At 39.6% G+C, this 20514-nt stretch overlaps 1 protein-coding gene across 6 annotated transcripts in view; it reads left to right on the forward strand.

Annotated features, from left to right (window-relative positions):
- Positions 1 to 20514, forward strand: part of nav3 (neuron navigator 3) — a 187387-nt gene that overhangs the window by 46475 nt on the left and 120398 nt on the right. For all 6 annotated transcript variants that reach the window (XM_030149179.1, XM_030149180.1, XM_030149182.1 and 3 more), the window contains exons 2-3: positions 12913 to 13030; positions 16566 to 16618. In XM_030149179.1, coding sequence (XP_030005039.1) covers positions 12913 to 13030; positions 16566 to 16618 — 171 coding nt within the window. The remainder of the gene's footprint in view (positions 1 to 12912; positions 13031 to 16565; positions 16619 to 20514) is intronic.

Consider the following 20514-nt stretch of genomic DNA (forward strand, 5'->3'; position numbering starts at 1 on the left):
CCAAAATGAAGGGTTTTATTTCTTTCCGGCATTAAATACACCAGGTGTTGTCATAAACCCAAACTAACTGTGGGCCTGAGTCAATTAGAGGAACTTTTTTTTGCAGTATAACATTGACAATTAAAACATTTTTATGATTTTTCCAAGCAGTTTTATTATTAACTTTAATTTTTTTTGTGGATCCCCAGTACTATTGAATAAACATTTCCATTGCCGGTGCAAGCAAAGCCATGTGTTTAGCTCTGGTTCAAATAAACTGCCTTTTCACCTTTCTGTCACTTCAAATTCAGTAGGTAGGCTGATAATGAGCTTTAGTAAAGAGCCCTGAAAAACAACTGAAATTAATACAGTAGAGTTTTAGAGGCTGGCATTGTTAAGGTTAAGCTTTGCACATTTTAATTCTCATATTCACTGTAATGCAACTCGGTATTATCCCCGAATTTAAACCTCCCTGCAAGGTAAATGTCCATATCTGTCAAACTTCATGCCCTTGGCTTTAAATTGAAATTAAGCTTATAAGAATTTATTTTTCCAGGCATGGCAAAGCTGTCTACACATAGGACAAGGAGCTGTTTCTGAACTTGCTATAATCTTGGCAGTTTTGCTCTATTCTGTTTATTCTATCCTGTCTATCATGTGAAGTACCATTCTTCTACTAAGTAGGGCTCAGTGTTCCCTGTTTGATCAAATGCATCCCTAAAGGGTTGTTTCATGCATTCTGACTGTGAGCACTTACTGATCTGTTCCTTTCAGATCTGGACAGGGGAATCTGGTTTATAGGTTAGGGCTGCAGAAAATGCAGGGAAATATGCCTCATTACTAACCAAAAAGCCAAAGCCAATGTGCTTTTGAAGTGGCCGGCTGATCTGGCTTTCACTCTCAAACACTGATTCACAGATGATCCTTGAATGACTCATTAAGTTCATTGGTACCGACCTCCAAATGTTTTTTTTTTAATGTTTTTTTTTTTTTTTTTTTTTTTTTTCCAGAGCCAGCAGCTCCACATAAGGCTGCATTTCAGTTCATCTTCCTGGAGATAACAGGGGTTTAGGGTTAGTGTGGTGGAGCCCTCTGCTGGTTGCTCTGAGGACTACATCTATTTAGTGTTTAGGAGGGTTGGGAGAGGAGTTTCTGAAGCAGCTGAGGTGAAGTCAACAAGATACTTGTCCTCACACCTTTCAGTACATTTTCATTTCAGAAAACAATTAAGTTATGTTTATTTTTAACTGATTGACTTCAAATCAGTTTCCATTCTGTAACAAGAGATAATTAAGGATTATTGGTTAGTTTGATTTAGCATTAAAATTTGATGGCAGTAAACATCCGTGCTTCTTGTGTTTGCAGTTTGTGTTGCCTCTGAATTACTAATGGATAAATTAAACCAGTCCAATAAAAGTCAACTCTTGCTACCTCAGTGATTAATACTTTATCAAAGACAATAATTGTAGTGATATTGGTAGCACATATGACACACATGCTACATTTATTGACTAACACATTGAAGTAGTTTTACATTCATTGAGAGGGTTTATTGATCACTGATCCAAACAGAGTGGAAATATTTGATCAGAACCTTATGCTGGTCTTTAGTAGAGTGAATATCCCTGTAAAATGACAAGAGACACAGACTGATTGGTTTCAATACTTTCTTTCAGAGGTGAGAACACCCGTCTTAAACTAAGAACCCCCTCTGATTTCAAACATAATCATTCACTATAATTGATCCTACGAGGCATCTGTAGACTTCGCTCATCCTCAGAGTCAACATTGGATGAAACAATCAACACTTCAGTAGTCTGAACACTTGCTAAATGGACGGGTGTATACTTGTTGTCCTGTCCTCGTCCTCTGAGAGGCTAGCTAATAAAAACCGGCCCAGGCTCCTGGCAGTCTGGCCGGCACCCAATCAAAAATCCATTAATCTAGAGATCTACATTAATTTGTTTCTCAACAAGCAGATGGCAGTCCCAATTGAAACCAAACAGACACGTGTTGTGTGCGGCATATAAATGTGCTTGTAAATGGCCTTTTTGCACAAACAACAAAGGCCAGAAATGTCCACGGGGGCTGATACCTGATCAAGATTTTAGCAGTTGTGGGCCACTGATAGCTTTGTTGGTTTAGAAAATAATGTTCACCATAAGCTTTGCACTGTAAATATGGGTAGCTGTCTACAAAACTCTAAACCTTTTGACCTCCCATCTGCACAAACCTGATAACAGTCCCCTTGTGTTCCCCTCGTTTCTCTGTTTTTTCTTGTTATTTACGTTTCAAAAAAAGTGCTGTTTTACCGCAAAGAAATTTTTTTTTTATCACTGTCATGTTCAGAGAGGGGCAATACTTTCAGTGGCAAAAGCAACAGTTACTGCCAGCAAAAGTGCTTCTAAATCGGCCCAATGGGAGCCCAGTAGGTGCTGTCAACCATAGTGGTTGAGTCATTGATTTAATGAACAGTAAGCCAGTGAGGAAGTGTTACTAATCTGAAAAGGCCGACAGTGAGTCACAGCAACACAGATCATGTCCTCATGATTTCGTTTTTGTTGGAATCGGTTTGAAGAATACTTCCACGTGCTGGGGGGAAATAAGTTGATGGCAGTCCGTTTGTTATCATCATAAGAATCTGTTTGTGTTTACGTGAGCATCTGTGACTGTATATTTCTGGCGTAGCTCCTCGCTGCAGCAGGGATAGCTAATGACATGGTAGCCTGTTAGCCACTCCTGATTTATTTGTGTATCCTGGAGTAGGCGGAGCTTCCAGAGGTCTGAAGGAATGATTACACACCCCTGCGGCCTCCCAGAATAGATGGCTGTCAGCTGTGTGCTCCTTGTTAAGGCTGCCATAGCCGCCCCCAAGCAGGAGAAGTTTACCCACTGTTCAACACAGACCTCTAATTTCACTTGTTAACAGCGACAGTGAAGCGATGTGATCTAAGGCTGTGGAGGGGGCCCATCTTGTGAGTTAGGGACTAATTACCATAGTGGCCTCTTTAAGTGTCACACAAATATCTACTGGCAATTTATAATAACAGCTTTGAGACACATGTCAGTTTGCTGTTTTTTTATGTGCATTATCTTAGCTACCCAGCCTACCTTCAGGTGTGCTGGATAACATGCAACAGAATTAGAGAGCCACGGCAACATGCTGTTGTTACCATGGTGAGAAGAGATACATCTTGGGGTCTCGTAAATGTCTATGTGAGGAGGCAGTGTGTCTACATATATGAGACTCTGTCAGAACTTTAATATGTATACGGGTAAAGATGTCTAGATTATTTAGAAATTTGTTTTATAAAAAAGGGATGGGTTATATTTTTACCATTACACTGACATGAAATTGCAAAAACTATTATTAATACATATAATAAAATCTATGAAAGTACCGGTACGATGTGTGATGTTTGCTAAATCCTTGTATCCCTGCAAAATTAAACTTTTTGACAGGCTCAAACCTGGCCTTTGCACTATAAATAACAGTTTATTATTGTAAATGTGTCACATCTCTTGAAGAAACTGGATCATTTATGTTTACACCACTAACAATAAAGCACATAGGACCAATTCTGCTTCAATTCAGGGTGTGTGTTTTTTTCTTCATTACTTTCTTTCAAGTGTTGCCATATTACCATATTGTGTGAGTCTGTGTCCTTTGTGGCTGTATTTCACTGCTGTGTTTTTGTTGAAACTAAACAACCTATTGGGTCTTGAGACGGTATAAATCTACTCTTCTGTGTCCTGGTTTGGTGTCAGGGCTTCTGGCCAAGGGAGGAAGTGAGTTTGTGTGTGAGGATGTGTGTATGGAGGTTATCTCAAATTACTCCTACAGTACCTCCTCACTGTATCTGATGACCTGTGATCATCTAAATACAAATACTGAATTTACCTCATCTTGTTTTGTTGCTGATGGAGAGAACTGTCCTCCAGTGATGCAGTTTCCTTCATTCGTCTTGTTAAGTTTACATGCTGATGTTGATATTTACATGTATTGGGTTTTATTGTACTCTCTTTTATTGTTCGTACATTATTGTGATTTAGATGCAGCTGGGCTCTGAGGAACATACTGATACTGGATAGTTTAGCAGTTTCTGAAAAAAATAAAATAAAATACTGGAAAGCTACTACACTGAAATAATCCCTTGGAGAGCTACCTTAAAGTTCTGGTCTTTTAGTGAATAATTTCCATATGAATTCAGTCATAATTTCTCAAATTGGTCAATAAACTCCCTTTAATCTGTTGCTTTTTATCCCTGTTTGCCAGCTGCCGTCTGTCTGTAAATTTTGTTTACGCTCATCTGTCTTCAGGCTGTTTGGAGCTGTCATTTCTTTCACTGATCCTTCTATTTTTTTCTGACCATCTTCTTCTACTCTGTCCTTCTCTTCACTCTTTGGCCTTCAGTCCCTTCAGTTACAAGAGATCAACATTGACTGACAAGCAAGAGCACATCCAGTGCTGATTGTGTGTCCAAACTTCTAGCAGCCGTGCAATTATGTCATTTTCTGCTCAGGATTTCCCCTGAAATGACAAAGTGGCTTGGCAGATCATGGCATGAGAAAACCATGACTGGATGTTTAGGTTTTTGGTGCGGCACTCATCTTTTTGCTTCTGTTATCTGCTGATCTGAGTGAAGTCACTTGTTCGGTGCCAGGGGTACCAGTCTGAATCATCGTCTGCATGTCCAGCCTGCTGAACACAGAAGATTAATGGGCAGGTATAAATGTATGCGGCAGGGTGAATATGCATACCTAATCAGTTTTCCTTGGAAAGAAAACAAGTTAAATAAACACTGATGCACACTTAATAGCATCTCAGGAAATCATGACTAAGACTTTGGCTGAGGAATAAAAACAGGAAAAAGGTTGGGTTTTTTTTGTCCCATTTTGTCTCACAAGTTTAAACTAATCCATCACATGTATTTATTATTTGTTTTTTTTTCCTTTTTATTGTATATAGTTAGTGTTTTATAGTGTGCGTAGAGCTATTCTATCACTATATATGTGCAGGCCTCCTCTTGGTCCTGAACACACCCAGACATGGTTTTGATGGACATTTGGCACAGCAACAAAGGTGGTCCTCTCTTATCCCTCTCAAAGCCTCTAGATTTGTCCATTTCTGTCTCGTGAAATTGTTGTGTAGAAAAACTGTCACGTAAATAAAGTTATTATTTTCGATTCCTTTTCTCTAGCGCCAGGCCACATGGAAAATTCAAGTCTATGATTTGTATACTGTCGGCATAAACTCCCCACTTGGGTGTTTGCGAGATTGGAGTAAAGCCATACTGGAAAGCTGCCTGCTACTATTACCTCAGGATTAGGTGGGTTTAGGAGTAGGCCTCTCTATTCTGCTCCCAGGACAAGATAATGATGGTTTCGGAGGGAGCGGAGATGCATCAGACTTATCCCAGGAAACACCAAAAAAAACTTAACTTACAGGGTAAATGGCTTCCAGGTGCAGACACTGTCAGTGACCAGCTGCCCCAAAGGATCCTGTCAGAAGTCTCATAGTCATCTTTCATTTGGACCTCTTCTTCAGTAAAGATATCCAAGGGAGCAGATGCTCAGTGTAGGATATCTCAAGGATTAGGCAATTCATCTCTTTTACTGACCCTATAAAAATGCATTTACACTCTTGCTTCCTCTTCCTCACTACAGCTGTCCAGTTGCTGCAACTTCCTTTGACTAAAGTTCACTGATTAATAACTCGGCAGTCATGGTAAACAAATTATGACCATGTAACCACCGTCTTCCTTCACCCGGGAAATTACATCCATCAGGTCTCCAACTCAAGTCAAACCAGGACTCTGTGGCCCAGTAACAAACTCTGCTCGTGTCCCAGGAGAAGCCGCAACGGTTAAACCTCAAGTGATGGAAAATATGATGAATAAATGTGACATCTGACGCTTTCTTTTCAATTTATGAGTCAGTATTTTGATCCAGGTTTTTGTTCACCAACTGAAAACATACAGCTAAGAGAAAGGGGTAGATGGAAATGCATTTACATATTAATTTACAATGCCACATACATCTTGTGGCTTCAATACAGCTGATTTAACTGCCAGGCAAGATCAACATCAAACTTATTTTCCTGAAGGATATTGGACTATTAGTAGCATACTCCTGTTTTCAGCAGTTTTGTTTATGTGCTGTTCCTGCACTCCACTTCCCAGACACCACCTGCCAATTGAACAGTGCAGTCAGTCCAGACTTTTTCAAGCATGCTCCATAAACTGAATTGACAGAAATGCCGCCCTCCATTCGGAGCCGTTTCCATCCCTCTATGGCTTCTGCTTTGTCATGAACCAGTGACAGGGATGAGTCTGAGAATGATGGAGGATGCTCCATCACGTCACTGCACTATTGATTTGATAGGCTCATCGCTTGTTTAGTTAATGCGGCTTTATGTTGTGTTTAATTACATTTAGGACCCAAGCGGGAGTAGTTTTGGTGCCAAGTTTTGCTTTTCAAGCCAGTGTAGGCACAGAGGAGATGCATGCCAGCCACACACACATACACACATGGCTGTTTCAAACAGCATTACACAGCTAAATGTCCTCCAAGTGACTGTATATATGCTCAAACCCCTTGAATGCAATTAAGCTCTTAATTTATTAGACAGTTTTGGAATCAAGCCCTGATTAAAGAGCCCATACATTAACAATCATTCAATAAAACAGTGAGTCCGGTTCGGTTTTACTCCCTCTCTGCCCCATCTCGTCTCAGTCAAACCTCTCATCTTTCTTCTTCTACCCGGCTCCCCCCGGAGGCGGTGCGGCGCCACTGCAACCTCTGCTAATAACACCTGCGTAGCTCTAGTCACTGCATTGTGATCAGGACTGTTGAAGGCAGTTTATCTGCTCCAGGGTAAGAGCCGGCTGTTTGTCACCAGTGTTTGGGATCTTTGCTTCTGAGGAGAGAAAGCTGCAGAGCAGGTGGAGACACACAGGAGAAAGAGAGGAAACAGACTTCATGTGCTATCACTAAGGATATCATCACTAGAGGGACTGGACTTCTGCTGATTGATGCTGGGTACCGAAAGAAAGAGGAAGGAGAGTAGACGAGAGGAGGGCATCCACTGTGTCTGTGTGGATTTGATTGTTTAATTGAATTTGTATCTTGTTTGTGCTTATGTGAGTGTATGTGTTGTCTCATTCAGTATGTGTGTCTCTATGATGTCAGTACTGTAGTCTCAGTCAGCACCACTGAAGGTGGCGTTATTGCTGATGTTTTGCCGCTGTCATAGCGCTGCCTCTCTTTCCCACAGTGATTGGGATTCAGAGAGGAGAGGCTAACGAGTGCAGGGGGCTGTCAGGCTGAACTCTGAGCAACACCGAGGAGTCACGAAGTGTGTGGATCAGTGAGTTGGTGCTCACACAGAGACAGGAGGCAGGTTTTCTCAAAAATGGTTATTTGATATTTCTGCTTTGTCAGAAAGCTCAAAGAAAAAAGGATGAGGTGACAGGTGACAAAAATTCCAAAGGCTGGTTGGAACTTTTTACAACTTTATGCATGAGCATGCCTTAAAGCAGTCACATATATGGACAGCACAATGACACTTTTACCTGCTTTACTGAGGCTGTGGAATGCAGTTTATGAAAAAGTTCATTCATATGTTTGACTTCATCTTTACAGCTGTTTCCTGGTAAAAGTTGTCCAGTAGATTTATGGGTAGATTTCATTAGATCACTGTCAGTCTTTTGGTCGTATTATATTTACATGATTATATACATGTCTATAGATATAAAGGAACCAGAAAGATTAGGCTACATCTTAATTAACATCCCTGTGGAAGCACTGAAAAAAATGTTGCCTTGTGCTTCCACAACTTGACATATTTTGGTTTAGATGTGAATTCTGGAGCACACACTGTTCCGAAGTGGGCAGGTTGGAACAAAACAACCATAGAAGGTGAGCTGTCTTAAAGTCGTCAAAATGAATACGTTGAATGTATTGTACAAGAAGTCTACAGCTGAATTTTCATGTGCACCTGCTGCCAATGTTGTAAGGAGTAAAAATAGATTTTTATTCAATGAGATATTTTTTGCGTTGGTGTTTTGTCACTCCTGGACTCACTGTCACTGTTTGAACTTTTTATCAGCAGACAACCCGATCAACTCTTTGCCCTCTCAAGATTGATCAGATGATATGTCCACATTGGTTCTCAGTGACTTTTACTACAACTCAGTTAATGTGGTTTGTGTTTAAACTGCAGAGTGTTTGCAGACAGAGCAGGACTGTTTGCACAGAGGAAGATCTGATGGTGATGGTTTACTTTGTAGTAATTGTCAGACAGTGTCAACATGAATCGCCCCATCCTCCTCAACTCCACTGTTTCAGCTCTACATGAAATATTAAACAAACATTAAAAATCAAATTCAAATATCGTCTGACCTCCAGGCAGGATAAAGCATGCATATAAGCTCAGTGGATCTTTGTTTGTCAGAGATTTATCCTTCCAGCAGTTGCAGCAGATGCACAAGCAGCTGGCTATTTTAGCCACAAATTGAATTCATCCGTTGGGTATTTCTACAAGCTGTGTAGATTCCCCTCTACTTCTCTTGCTTACATCTTCCTTGATCCTTCTGCAAGTTTCGAGGAAATTGAAACTTCCATGAAAAGAGGAGCATTCACTGTTTCTCTGCCTCAGTACGGCTCCCTTTTATAAGTAAAGAGAATGAAAAGGAGAAAACTATACAGCGTTGTGGCAGCTTGAAGTGCAACAGATCAGACTTTCTTCCTCCTCTTCTGAATTTGAGGTTGTATTTCTTTTTTGCCACCAGCTCGCCGAAGATTTATCAGACTTGTGGACTTAAGATATTCTGCACCTAAACGTGTCTTTAGCTGTCAACAGGAGTGGCACATTCACTCTTAATTCCTCGAATCTTTCACACACACTTCGCCTCCTCTCTCTTTCCCCCATCCGGTTTGTTTACTTGCCCCCTGATGGGATGCGGTTTGCATTTTGGGTGTGTGTTGTTGTGTGTGCCTGTCGAAGTGAGTTTGTTTGTGTTTTTTTTGCAAACAGGTTGCTGTGTGTTTGTGTTCCTCTTGTCACCGCTTTGATTTCATTTGGGTTTGTGCTTTACGGCTTCTCATCATGGTGAAAGTCAATGAAGGAAACCACAACAGATAAAAACTTCTGAGAGGCGGCGTCTTTGAAGGAGCAAACGCCTCTTTTACAAGCGAAAGGAAAGAGCGGGAAGAAATGTTTTTAATTGAGAGCAGTGTGTGAGGTAAATGAGGGGAAAAAGAGGATTATTTCATCATGAGAAATGGTTAAGTTTTATGAGGGAATTCCTTGGGTAATGTTTACCATTTGAGAAAGCAAGAAGCATGTTGAAGTTAGAGTAAGTCAAACTTGATCAACAGAATGGGAGGATGTTAGCTTGTCTAAAATTCCAGACTGACACGATGGGCTGAATTTAATAACTTGAACCCATAAAGACCCAGCGCTACTTTTATAGCAGTTATTTCTATTTAACCTTTCTTAAGTGATTTATCACCATTTATTATAGTATTATCCTCTGTATTTTGCATTTTTCTGTGTAAATCATGTATTTTCCTAGATTTAATTTCCTATATTTTATTTGGATGTTCATAAAAACTCAGAGTAAATTCAATGTTATTATATCAAAACAGAGAAAACGAAAAAAGGAACTTTTTCAGCAGATCTATCATTAGCTGAACATAAACCCGGTGTCTCCATCCACTGCCATTGATCCAACTTCATGGGTTTTACTGTTCAATCAATGTTATAGAAGTTGATGGTGTTTCCACGTTCACTACAGAGCCCCTGAATGTCCAAATGGGTCATATCTGATGACCATGAAAAGATGAAAAACTGTATTTTACACCAATTATTTACATGTATTGATAAGATTAGTGAATCAACAGGTATTAAATGTTTTATATCAGTAGACGCTGTTGGTCGACGGTGGATGTTTGGCTCTTTATGGGTTAGTCTGTACTTTATATTAAAAGGATTCTACATTGAATTAAAAAAAAGTAGCCCTGTTAACATTGTAGATCCTCCTGCCTTCAAGAAATATTGTACATTTTTGAAGGGATTTCCATTCAACCTCTGGCCTGTATCCCCTTTTTTAATCCGGGGATAACAAGAAAAGTTTCAGGCGGCAGTGGAGCAGGCAGTGTCTTTATATGGACTGGTACATACTTCTTTTTTTGGCACTGGAATCTCAATTCAAGCCTAGCACGAATAAAGACGTTCCTCTAAGGCTGTCTGTGGAAATTTGTGTCAAATGCATCTACCTCACAGTGAGGAGTGGGAAGAGGATGTCTCTATTCTAGCTCGTGTTGTAATTTCTCAGGTGCTGCCTGGCTCCTACTGAGAAGAGAATGGCGCCTCAGGAAGTTTGATGATCGAGGAAAAAGTTTTGCAGCATGAAAGAGCATGCAGCAGTATCAACTTTCTTAAGGACACTCATCCAGGGACAAGATTTACCAGCTACGAGTTCTAAAATCAGCCATTTTTTGTAGACAGGAACAGCCTGTTAGCCTTTAAAGCCTATTCAGACAAATTATTAGCCTAGAGAAGAAATCCAACCATTTATACACAGAAGACAATCCTGATTGTTCCGGCCAAGCAGTTGTGAAGCCAAATGTGATTCACATCTTTCTTCCGTTTAGCCCTTCAAAACCACAGCAGCTGTTCAGATCAGTCTGTCGCCTGACGGACAAAGCATCTCCTATCAGTCAGCTTATGGGATACAATGAAAGACAAAGCGACTGTTAAGAGGTTTAGGCGACAATATAAAAGATTATGCTGACAACATACTGCTCTTTTGGATGGAGAAAATGGTTGGGAAAGAAAAACCACCTGTTGGTACAAACATTTCAATCTGGGCTCAATTTATCATTTAAGTGATTAATATACTGACACTAAAAGGTTCCTTTTAAGATGGAACTTGGGAGAATATCAGATGTCAGTTTTCTTCTATTTCTTGCTGTATTTGCAGAACAGGGGCACAAACAGCATATTCACATCTATTAACTTCAGATTGTTTGCTCAGACCATCCCACAGTGAGAGATCATAAACAGAGTAGCTGTCTATGAGCTCCCAAGTGTTAGCGCTGGATGAAATATTTGTGTTTGAGTAGTGGAGATGTGCAGGGAGTTTGCATGTTTATATAGTGCTCCTTTGCTGCATATCTACTGTTAACTGTACAGAAGACTGAGAAGCACAGTGGTGTGTTGCTGGAATGGTGTGCGTGATATTCTGTCTGATCAGTAGGAATCAATGACGGTGGTTCTTGCATTCCCTTAAAGGGGCAGAGCTGCTGCTTTTGGACTGTGCATCTGTCCGAAAAGTCTCTGGCTGCACAGGCTTTGATTGAAGTTATCTGAGAAATGATGTCCTCTTCTAAAACATCTATCTTTGGAGTATTAGTTGCAAACTGTGTGCATTTTGGCATTGATGAACTGATCCTGTAGAGGCAGTTTCCAGTTGAATTGCAAGTGTTCAGTTACCGTAAATTGTAACAGAAGAGGAAAGAATGTTATTAGTCTTTGATGCCAGTTTAGTTTGTATTAAGGGAATTTAGATTAAGCTATTTATTATGTCTTGTAACTGTGTGTTATATTTGTTTCTGTCTATATTGGCCAGGACTCCCTTGTAAAAAAGGTTCTTAATCTCAATTATTCTTGGTTAAATAATTTATAAAAATAATAATCTGTGAGTTTTACAGTCGACAATGACGTCACAGCTGGGGGCAGGGAAAACTGGAACAAAAACAACCCTATACTGTATAGTATACAGTGTATATTATACAGTGAAAACATTGAATTTAAACTTATTTTGCTAACGCTAACAACCTTTTTTTCTTCTTAAAAATGACTCAAAATGATAAAATAAACATCAAATAAACACCCAAACAGTTGGTGACTGATTAAAATTTGCCAATAAATTGATCAATCATCTAAATTTTGTTGGTCCAATATAATGTGAGTTTGTTTTTTGTTTTTTTTAGCTTTGCACAGAAACAGGGCTATATTTTATTTTATGCTTGGAGCACTTTTAAGAGCCACCACTTTTTTTTTAATGTATTTTTTTTTAACATATACCGTACTCAGTAAAGAACTTTAATGAGTACTGAGTATGTAATGAGTATCTGTACTTCTACTTAGATACTGAATGTGTATTTTTCTACATGTTGCAAGGAAATCTACACAAATTACAAATGTAGTACAAAGTTCTCGAGTGTTTAAACAATAGATCTAATATTCTGGATACCCCTGACATTGTCTGCGATTGTTTGGAAATGGTTCACATTACATTAAACTGACCTGAAATGAAGTGCTGACTGCAGACATACACATGTTTTGTTGTTGGGTCCCATAATCTGCCAAACTCGTCCTCTCTTCTGATAGCTTGAAGCCATTTTGTCCTCCTTTGTGGTTCTGTTTTATTATTTGGTAAAATGTAAAACTTTAATTGGTGATTTTTTTGTTTATTTGCTGTGCAATTCTTTGGTATTTTGGCTAATGGCAGAGACCGGTTTGCTTTCCCCCTCGGCTCTAACCAGATGTGATGTTTGTGGGCGTTCCCGTTGTTGCTGACTGTATCTATTGGTCACTTAATATTTTGACAGATTAATTGTTTTTTCAATACATGGAAATGACATAGATGGAATTGCATTTGCTGTCTGACAATAAAATCAGCATTTTCAGCACCAGTAAATATCCAACATTCAATTATACATCTTGGTGATCATATAAAGTTTGAAAATGATGATCTCTTGCAACATATGAATAATTTAAAGTATTTGATGTATATATGATCACCTTGTAGAACTTTAGATGTTTTATTGAAAGCTGTAAACTTATACTTTAGGTTGGAGATACCGTGTTTCTCATATTTCTACAAACTGATATATTGTTTTGTTTTTTTTCTGTTGTTGCAGATTTACACAGACTGGGCTAATCACTACCTGGCCAAGTCCGGCTGTCAACGCCTCATCAAGGACCTGAGCCAAGACGTCACAGATGGAGTCCTGCTGGCACAGATCATACAGATCATAGGTAGACCAACACACACACTCGCACTCACACATTTGATTCATTACGATGACCCAACAGAAACTTGCACTGTGTTGTATTGTCTCTTTTCAGACGTTATCTTGAACATGACAAAAACAAATATTAATGATGTGCTGATGAATAAATCTGTGTGTTATCAGCAGTAATACGCTGTGTGTCTCTAATGCATTCTGTCTGGTAGATGAAGCAACCGCCCACTCAGACACCAAAACAAGCATACACCACCACCACACACACACTTACACTTCCTGTTCTTTGTGTTTTTGTGGGGACATCTCATTGATATAATGCTTTCTTGGGTAACCTTCACTAACCTTATTTCTAAAAGCTTTTTCACCCTCAAAGTGTTGTGTGATCCAACATTTTGGTCCCCACGAAGCAGTCCCCGACCCCACACCATGAGTAGGCTTCTGCTGCACAAATACAGAAATACAGAGAAAAGATGCCCTCACTACACACACACATACACACACACACACACACAGAAACTCTGCCTTTACAGTTTGGTCTTTGTTGTAGTGAGCTGGAGGGGAGCTGTGCCTCTATCTGATAATTTGGGCCAAATCGCAGCAGTTCTCCCTTGTTTCGGGTGCTCAGTGAGTGGCTGCAGCAGAGATCTGTGGTTCTGGCACCCAGAGGTGTACAGATATGTGTCTCCCATTTGAGCCAAGAGCTTCTTTAACCCCTCAACATTGCATCCTCATCCCCATTTCAATGCACTTCAACTGTTTCTAGGACCTTCTCTTTCTTTCCTTCCTATTGTGTTCTGTATCTTTCTCTGTTTTTACCCCTCAGCCAACTTTGGGCCAAAGGGCTGTTGTAATCGTTTTGTCGTCCGTCTGTCTGCCCGTCTGTTTGTCCATTCAACAGCGTAATCGTATTATCTGAAGAATGCATTGACATATCTGCACCACATTTATACTGTGGATGCATCTTGGCATGGAGCAGAAGCCTATTGAAAGTAGGTGACCTTGACCTTCTGGTTCAAAGTTCAGTGTCCTTGTGCTGTTATAATATCTGAGTACTTTCAAATATAAATATGTATGTTATAAGTTTTGCACAAAGACAATCTAATCTAAATGATAGGGCATTAACTTTCAACTTACATTTTAAACAAACAGTGGATACACTTTGCCACATTGCACATTTTAGAGTTTTACTTGAGCTCTGTGTAAATTATGTATGTTTCAGTAATCTTTTATCTCAGTAGGTTTTTACGAATTGTGTGTGTCTGTGTCGTGTTGTTTGCTGTATGAGTGATGGCTAAGACGATTTTCTTTCACAACAGACAATAAAGCTTTTCTGATTCTGATTCTGATTTTGAGCAGAATCTTACTCTACAATTGGCCGAGGGCTATTATTAGTTTATTTTCTATGACTATGACTTTTTTCATTGCCTCAAATTTGATCTTACTAGTACAAACTATTACACAGCAAAATATTATATTAAAACAAATGCAATTGCACGTGTTTTCATGAAGTCAAATTAAAGATATTTTGCTTTTTTTTAATGGAATTATGCATTTTAAATCATTTCCCTGTGGTCTACATAAACTGTAAATGCTATGCTTGGGTCTGAATTCTTCATTAATTCAACCCCATTGGTCCATCTTCAACCCTATTTCTGAGTAATGACACCACAAGCTGTCCCTTTAAATGCAAATGAGCCCCTTCAGGCCCCGCCCCCTCCAGGTTGTTGGCTATGCTGCTCTGTCCCGTTCAACCAACAACTAAACATTTTAAGTCATTGGCTTGAAATTTGGACATATTTTCAGTATGGACTACAACCGCTGCAACTGACAAACAATTAAGGCGTATTCGGAGAAATGTTTGTGATGTAACTAATTATAGATGTAACAAATTAAGCAGGAATTAAAACAGGTTGTAGAAATGCACTCAATTTTTGCCAGAATGAATATAAAGATAGCTTTGCAGCAACTGGAGGGTTCAAATTGAAACTTTTTGAACTATTAGGGTCCAAATGCACAAATAAATGTATACAAGACTAATAAAAGTGGGTTTAAAATATGACCCCTTTATGTAGTTACAGAAGTTGCTGATTCCACTTCTGCTCTTATGTTGTATCTGGATGGAAGCTGCCCTCACTTTAATTCTTGGTGCTGAAACTAGAGCATATCTTTTTACTGGCATTTGAAGACTATAGAGAGAAAAAATCATTACACTGACCCCAAACTCTGTAGCATACATTCAACCAGACACACTAGACAAAAGTAGATTGTTTTTCTTTGTAGAATGAGACATCCCCTCTTTGCAGGATTGATTTGGTTAGATGTGAACACAGCAATTAGGTATAGACCAAAATGACTGTACTGAGATAGTTTGGAGGAAGTGGTGTCAACCCAGTTACACACAGACTGTGAGTCTGGTTGTGGATCAATCCAACCAGGGTCTGGAATAGTCCTATTTAAGAGACAGGACTACTTCAGACCCTTCCTCCTTTGTTTGTGTTTGATTTCTTGCTTCTGTTCCAGTAACGTCTAAACAACAGGAGAAGAAAACATCCTCACCTGGCTTTAAAGGATGGAATTTGATTTCCTTTTTTTTTCTCTATTTGAGTAAAAAACAAAAAAACAAGAAGAAAACAAATATAATTAACTTGTCTGATTCAAACCAAAACAAATGAATGGTTCAAAAAGAATCAAACTGTAAGACTGTAGACGTGAGAAATCAGAAAACACATGACTGTTCTTGGGAACTGTTATACATATTTGTGGAAGCTTTTACTTGACAGATTCTGTAGCTGTAATATTTCATTGTCGTGTATGAGCCTTTTTGAAGTGGCAGTCACTTCATGTCTATCAGCCCCTATTTGAGCAGTGTTTGAGTCCAGAGAAAGGCTTGAACATGTTATGCTTGCGCTATTTAGTCTCAAACTTTGCGTTTCTCCTTCTTTTTAGTTCCATCTTTTCATCTTTTTCTCTTTACTCACTTTCTATTTTTTTTCCCTTGTGTCTCCATCACTGGTTTTCAGTTTTCTTTTTCAGTGGGATTCCCTCATCTGTTTTTCTCTTTCTCTATCATTCACACACAAACACATGCTCAACACTACTCATGCACAAACATACTGTCTTTTTCACTGATGCTGAATGTCTTTTTAAACCTCCCTCTTTTTTTGCCTTCATATGAAGTGTGTGACTTTCTCTCTTTCTCTCTCCCTCCTTGTTGGATTGAAACTTTACCCTCCCTGCTCGCCCCAACAGACAATGAGGCCAAGCTGGCCTGTCAGTAATTCTCTGGCGGCAGCTGACAAATTAGGCAGCTTTGCTTCCCAGACCTCTCCTGCATCGTTCCGTACCTCAGCGTGTGCGCGCACATACATACACACACACACACACACACACACTCATGCACTGACTCATAAACTCTCCGATGCAAACCTCAACAGAGGTATCCTGCTGGATTTGTACACCTGACCTTGAGACCCACTGGATGTAGGGGTGTTAGAGTTCAGTATGGGACGGCAGTAAACTTCATGCTCATTTCTTTTCTCTCGCAGCGAATGAGAAGGTGGAGGATATCAATGGCAGCCCAAGGAGCCAGTCGCAAATGGTGAGTTTCAGCTTCAGCTTTTCTACACATCTGTTTATGCAGTGTGGTTTTATTGAAATGATAAAACATATGGGAAATACTTGACTTTTCACTGCTCTACTACCTCAGAATAACCGTAATAAAGTTTTACTGTTTATCTATAACAGTTAAATGATTCTAAATGTTTGGACTACAGTGATTATTTTTATTCTCACTTAACTAAATCTCATATTCAATAGCTGTATAATTCTTGGTCACATTACATCTTTGTTAAGGACGAAGCAGTTCAGGAAAAACATAAATTTGCTTTTAACAACCAATATAATATCAAATAATTCAATGTTTTCTGTATTTACAATGCTTTGTTTTGATTAATGTGAAAAAGAGATGAGAGTGAACTTACAGTTTGACCTATAGTCATGGTAAAGTTATTTCACTGGCACAAATGGCCTCTTTGGATTATTTTATTAGACGGATTTGAGGCTTTTAAAATGTTAATAATTGCTGTTGTTCATTCAGTGCACCTCAGAAAACCCAAAGAAAAGTCCAAACAAACTGAAGCAGCAAAGCTTGCGAAAATAAATTGTCACTGCCACAGCTGTACATACATACAGTAATGTGAAGGAGATGGTGTACAGTAGTCACTAGGGATATAAAGATAGCATATAATGTCTCATTTTTCAAATAAAAACTGTTGTCATTGCTTTCACTGTTAATTTCAGACTTTATCAGACAATCCTTTGCTGTGATTTTAGTTAGTGCTCACAGTCCTGATCATTTATGCAGCTCAGAGAGACGATGATGACTGATATAATGACAACTGCCATTTGAACAAAACTACAGTGGAGCCCAGAGAAGTTCCGATCTTCACATATTTGACTTCACTGAGCTGTATTTCTGGCTGCCATGCGGCTGAGCGATACCGGCGGTGTCGTTTTTCCCTCTGTTAATGAGATGACTGGCTGTATAACCGCTGATTGTCGTCACTCTGAGATAATTACCCCTCACTTTAACTGGAGTTGACTAAGTGTTTATGCTGTGTTGGTTTGCCCTGGCATCTGCCCTCCTGCCATTAAAGTGACTAAAGCTGTTTAGCTCCTCTTGGCGCATTTTCTTCACAAGACAGTATGATGGAGGAAGCTGTTTGGTTCTGACCGTATGTCTTTTGTGTGTCAGTGTCCGTGTGTCTTTGTCATATGATGAGGAAGATGTGAGTTTTCACCATGTGTGTTGTTGATTTCAGTGTTCTGTGAGTGAATTAACGTCTCTTTACTAAATACTTGTTAGTGTTTTTATGTTTCCGCTGGTTAGCTTTAACAGGTGTCCTCTAGACCCTTTTCGTTTTTAGGACTTTTTCTAAAAGTGACCCATTTCTGGACTTTGCCAGTTTGTCTTTTATTACCATTTTCTCACGTTCAGCGTAATTTTAAGCTGTTTTATTTTTTCCTCCTTTTCAAGTCCAGCTGTACTGGAAGCAGTATGTTTGACAGCAGTTACAAACCAGGAAGGAATTAAATGTTAAGGTCATGAGTAGCCTACCACCGTACATCAGAGTAGAAGTTCAAAGTGTCAGGCTGGTTCTGTGAAGATAAACTGGTATCTTTATTTTTCCTGTTACATAAAGTGAGTCTGTTTTTGCTGAGTCTGGACTCATACTGGTCACTCAGGGTGAGCTGCTGCAGCCTTGTAAGCATGCGGCTGGATATGCCAGCGACCTCAGTGTGTGTGTTTGTATGTTTTCGTGTGCAGTCGGTTCTTTGTCTCAGTCATTTGCTAAGCCCATTGATCCACCACCTGCTCTGACCATGGAGGGTCCGGCCAGCTTGGGAAACTCCGCATTAAGGAAGCATGGTGGCTTATAGAGTGGGCGCAAAGGGAAGGAAACATCTGACAGACACCCAAACACACACTATCAACAAAGACACAGCTTGGATGTAGAACTCAAGGACTTTATCAACAAAACAAAAGTTTCATAATGGATCAGGCAAATGGATAACTTTGATTGTCTTTGCTTTATAATTAAAAAAAAAGTTGATTTAGACATTTGTTTAAGTTTAAGATGTTTGCTAAAAAAAAAAAAAAAGCAGTAATCATGTCCAGGAGTCATCCCCCCAGTCTCTCTCTCTCTCTCTCTCTCTCTCTCTCTCTCTCTCTCTCTCTCTCTCTCTCTCTCTCTCTCTCCCTCTCTCCCTCTCTCTTTTGCCCCAACTGGTCAAGGCAGATGTCCATCCTCCAGGAGTCTGGGTCTGCTCCAGGTTTCTGCCTGTTAAATGGAAGTTTTTCCTTCTACTATCACCAGTCACAAGTGTTTGCTCCTGGAGGATTCTGTTTCTGTAAATTGGCTTCAGAGTCTGGTTCCAACCGGCTCTATATGTAAAGTGTCATGAGATAACTTTTGTTATAATTTGGCACTATATAAATACAATTTGACTGGATTTGATTACATTAAATAGCCAAGTTGAATGTATGGTAGATATTGAAGGATTCCAGAGGGATCAATGTGATGACACAAGAACATATTGCTCTCTGAGGGTGTAGGTATTTGGTTTGGCTTGTTTACAACATGAACTTGAACTCTAATATTAATCTGTAACTCTACTTATTTACTGACAACCTTTAGCAAGAGTAAAATGTGGGTTAGGGTGTATTTTTTTTCAGTTTTGGCCTCATAATGACAACAATAGTTGTGAATTTTGGCAACGTGCCACTGGCCACCTAGCACCTGGAGCTTAAACGCCTTGGCCAGGGACATCACAGTAGCAGCAGCTGTCACTGGTGCAGCAGATGAGTCTGATTTACTTCCTCTGCACAGATTTTTCCCCATCTGGGACTTGAAACAGCAATCCTGCAGTCACAAGCCTGTTTCTCTAACTGGTAGGTCGCTGCTGGACTGGTGAGTGGACCGAGGCCAACTGAGCAGCTGCCTGGAGGCTCAGGGGCAGAAACCAGCACAGCACCAGCATCTGCAAGCTTCCCAGCTAATCTACATACATAATACGCTCTTTTTCTCTAAACTTGTGTTCACACAGCGAGCAATCCACAAGTCAGTTTAAATCATTTCCTGTAAAGCTTATCCAGTGGGAAATCTAGGCTGATGTGTGTACGGTCAAGGAGTGGACTGCACAAGAAAGGCTTGATATGCTTTTTAATAGTAGTTTGCTGCCAGCAGCCAGGAAAAGAACACACTTTTCCTTCCAAAATCAGGTTGCTTTATGAAAGAAACGCTCCAGTTGCATCCATCACCAGTGTGGAAATAATACAATTTTACCGGATCAAATCAAGCTACTTAATCACAACATTTCCTGTTAACCTTACTTTAAACTTAGCCAGCCAACCACTTTATGCCTTCAATTTGCACTTTTTTGCACGAAAGTTTTCCAATTACGGGGTGGAAGGGCATCACCTCTAACTCCCCAAAGCCATATGGGATAGCATGGCTATGAGCAGTAGAGTTATGAATCATTAGCCTCTCTTTCCTGCCTCTCCCTCTTCTGCTTTACTCTAATTTGCTCCTATTAAAACCGAATATAAGCAAGAGTCTGACCTCTGCTCTCTTTACTGTTTCTTATCCAGGTCTGATCACTTGAACATTAGGGTGAAATTTTGTATCATCATATCCCATCCTGTCTTTTTTTTTTTCTTTTCTTTTTTTTTACAGTAACTCTCCTTAGACTACCTAGCTTTGTACTGTAGTCTCTTGTAACATGTTTTTCTTTAGCATTACCTGTTGGAAAACTACATTTTACTGTAAAATATGACATTCTTCACATTTGAGGTCTGGCGTTCCCAGTGGTCAGAATGGTCAAAACTTGGAAACATCACTTTTTTCTTCAGATTTTGTGGCTAGTGTTTTCAAGAGAATAATTTTGGTTGAATGCATTGGTGTAGGAACTAATGATTACTCTGAATTTGGAACA

The sequence above is a fragment of the Sphaeramia orbicularis genome, chromosome 12, assembly GCF_902148855.1.
Source record: "Sphaeramia orbicularis chromosome 12, fSphaOr1.1, whole genome shotgun sequence".
NCBI classification, from domain to species: domain Eukaryota; kingdom Metazoa; phylum Chordata; class Actinopteri; order Kurtiformes; family Apogonidae; genus Sphaeramia; species Sphaeramia orbicularis.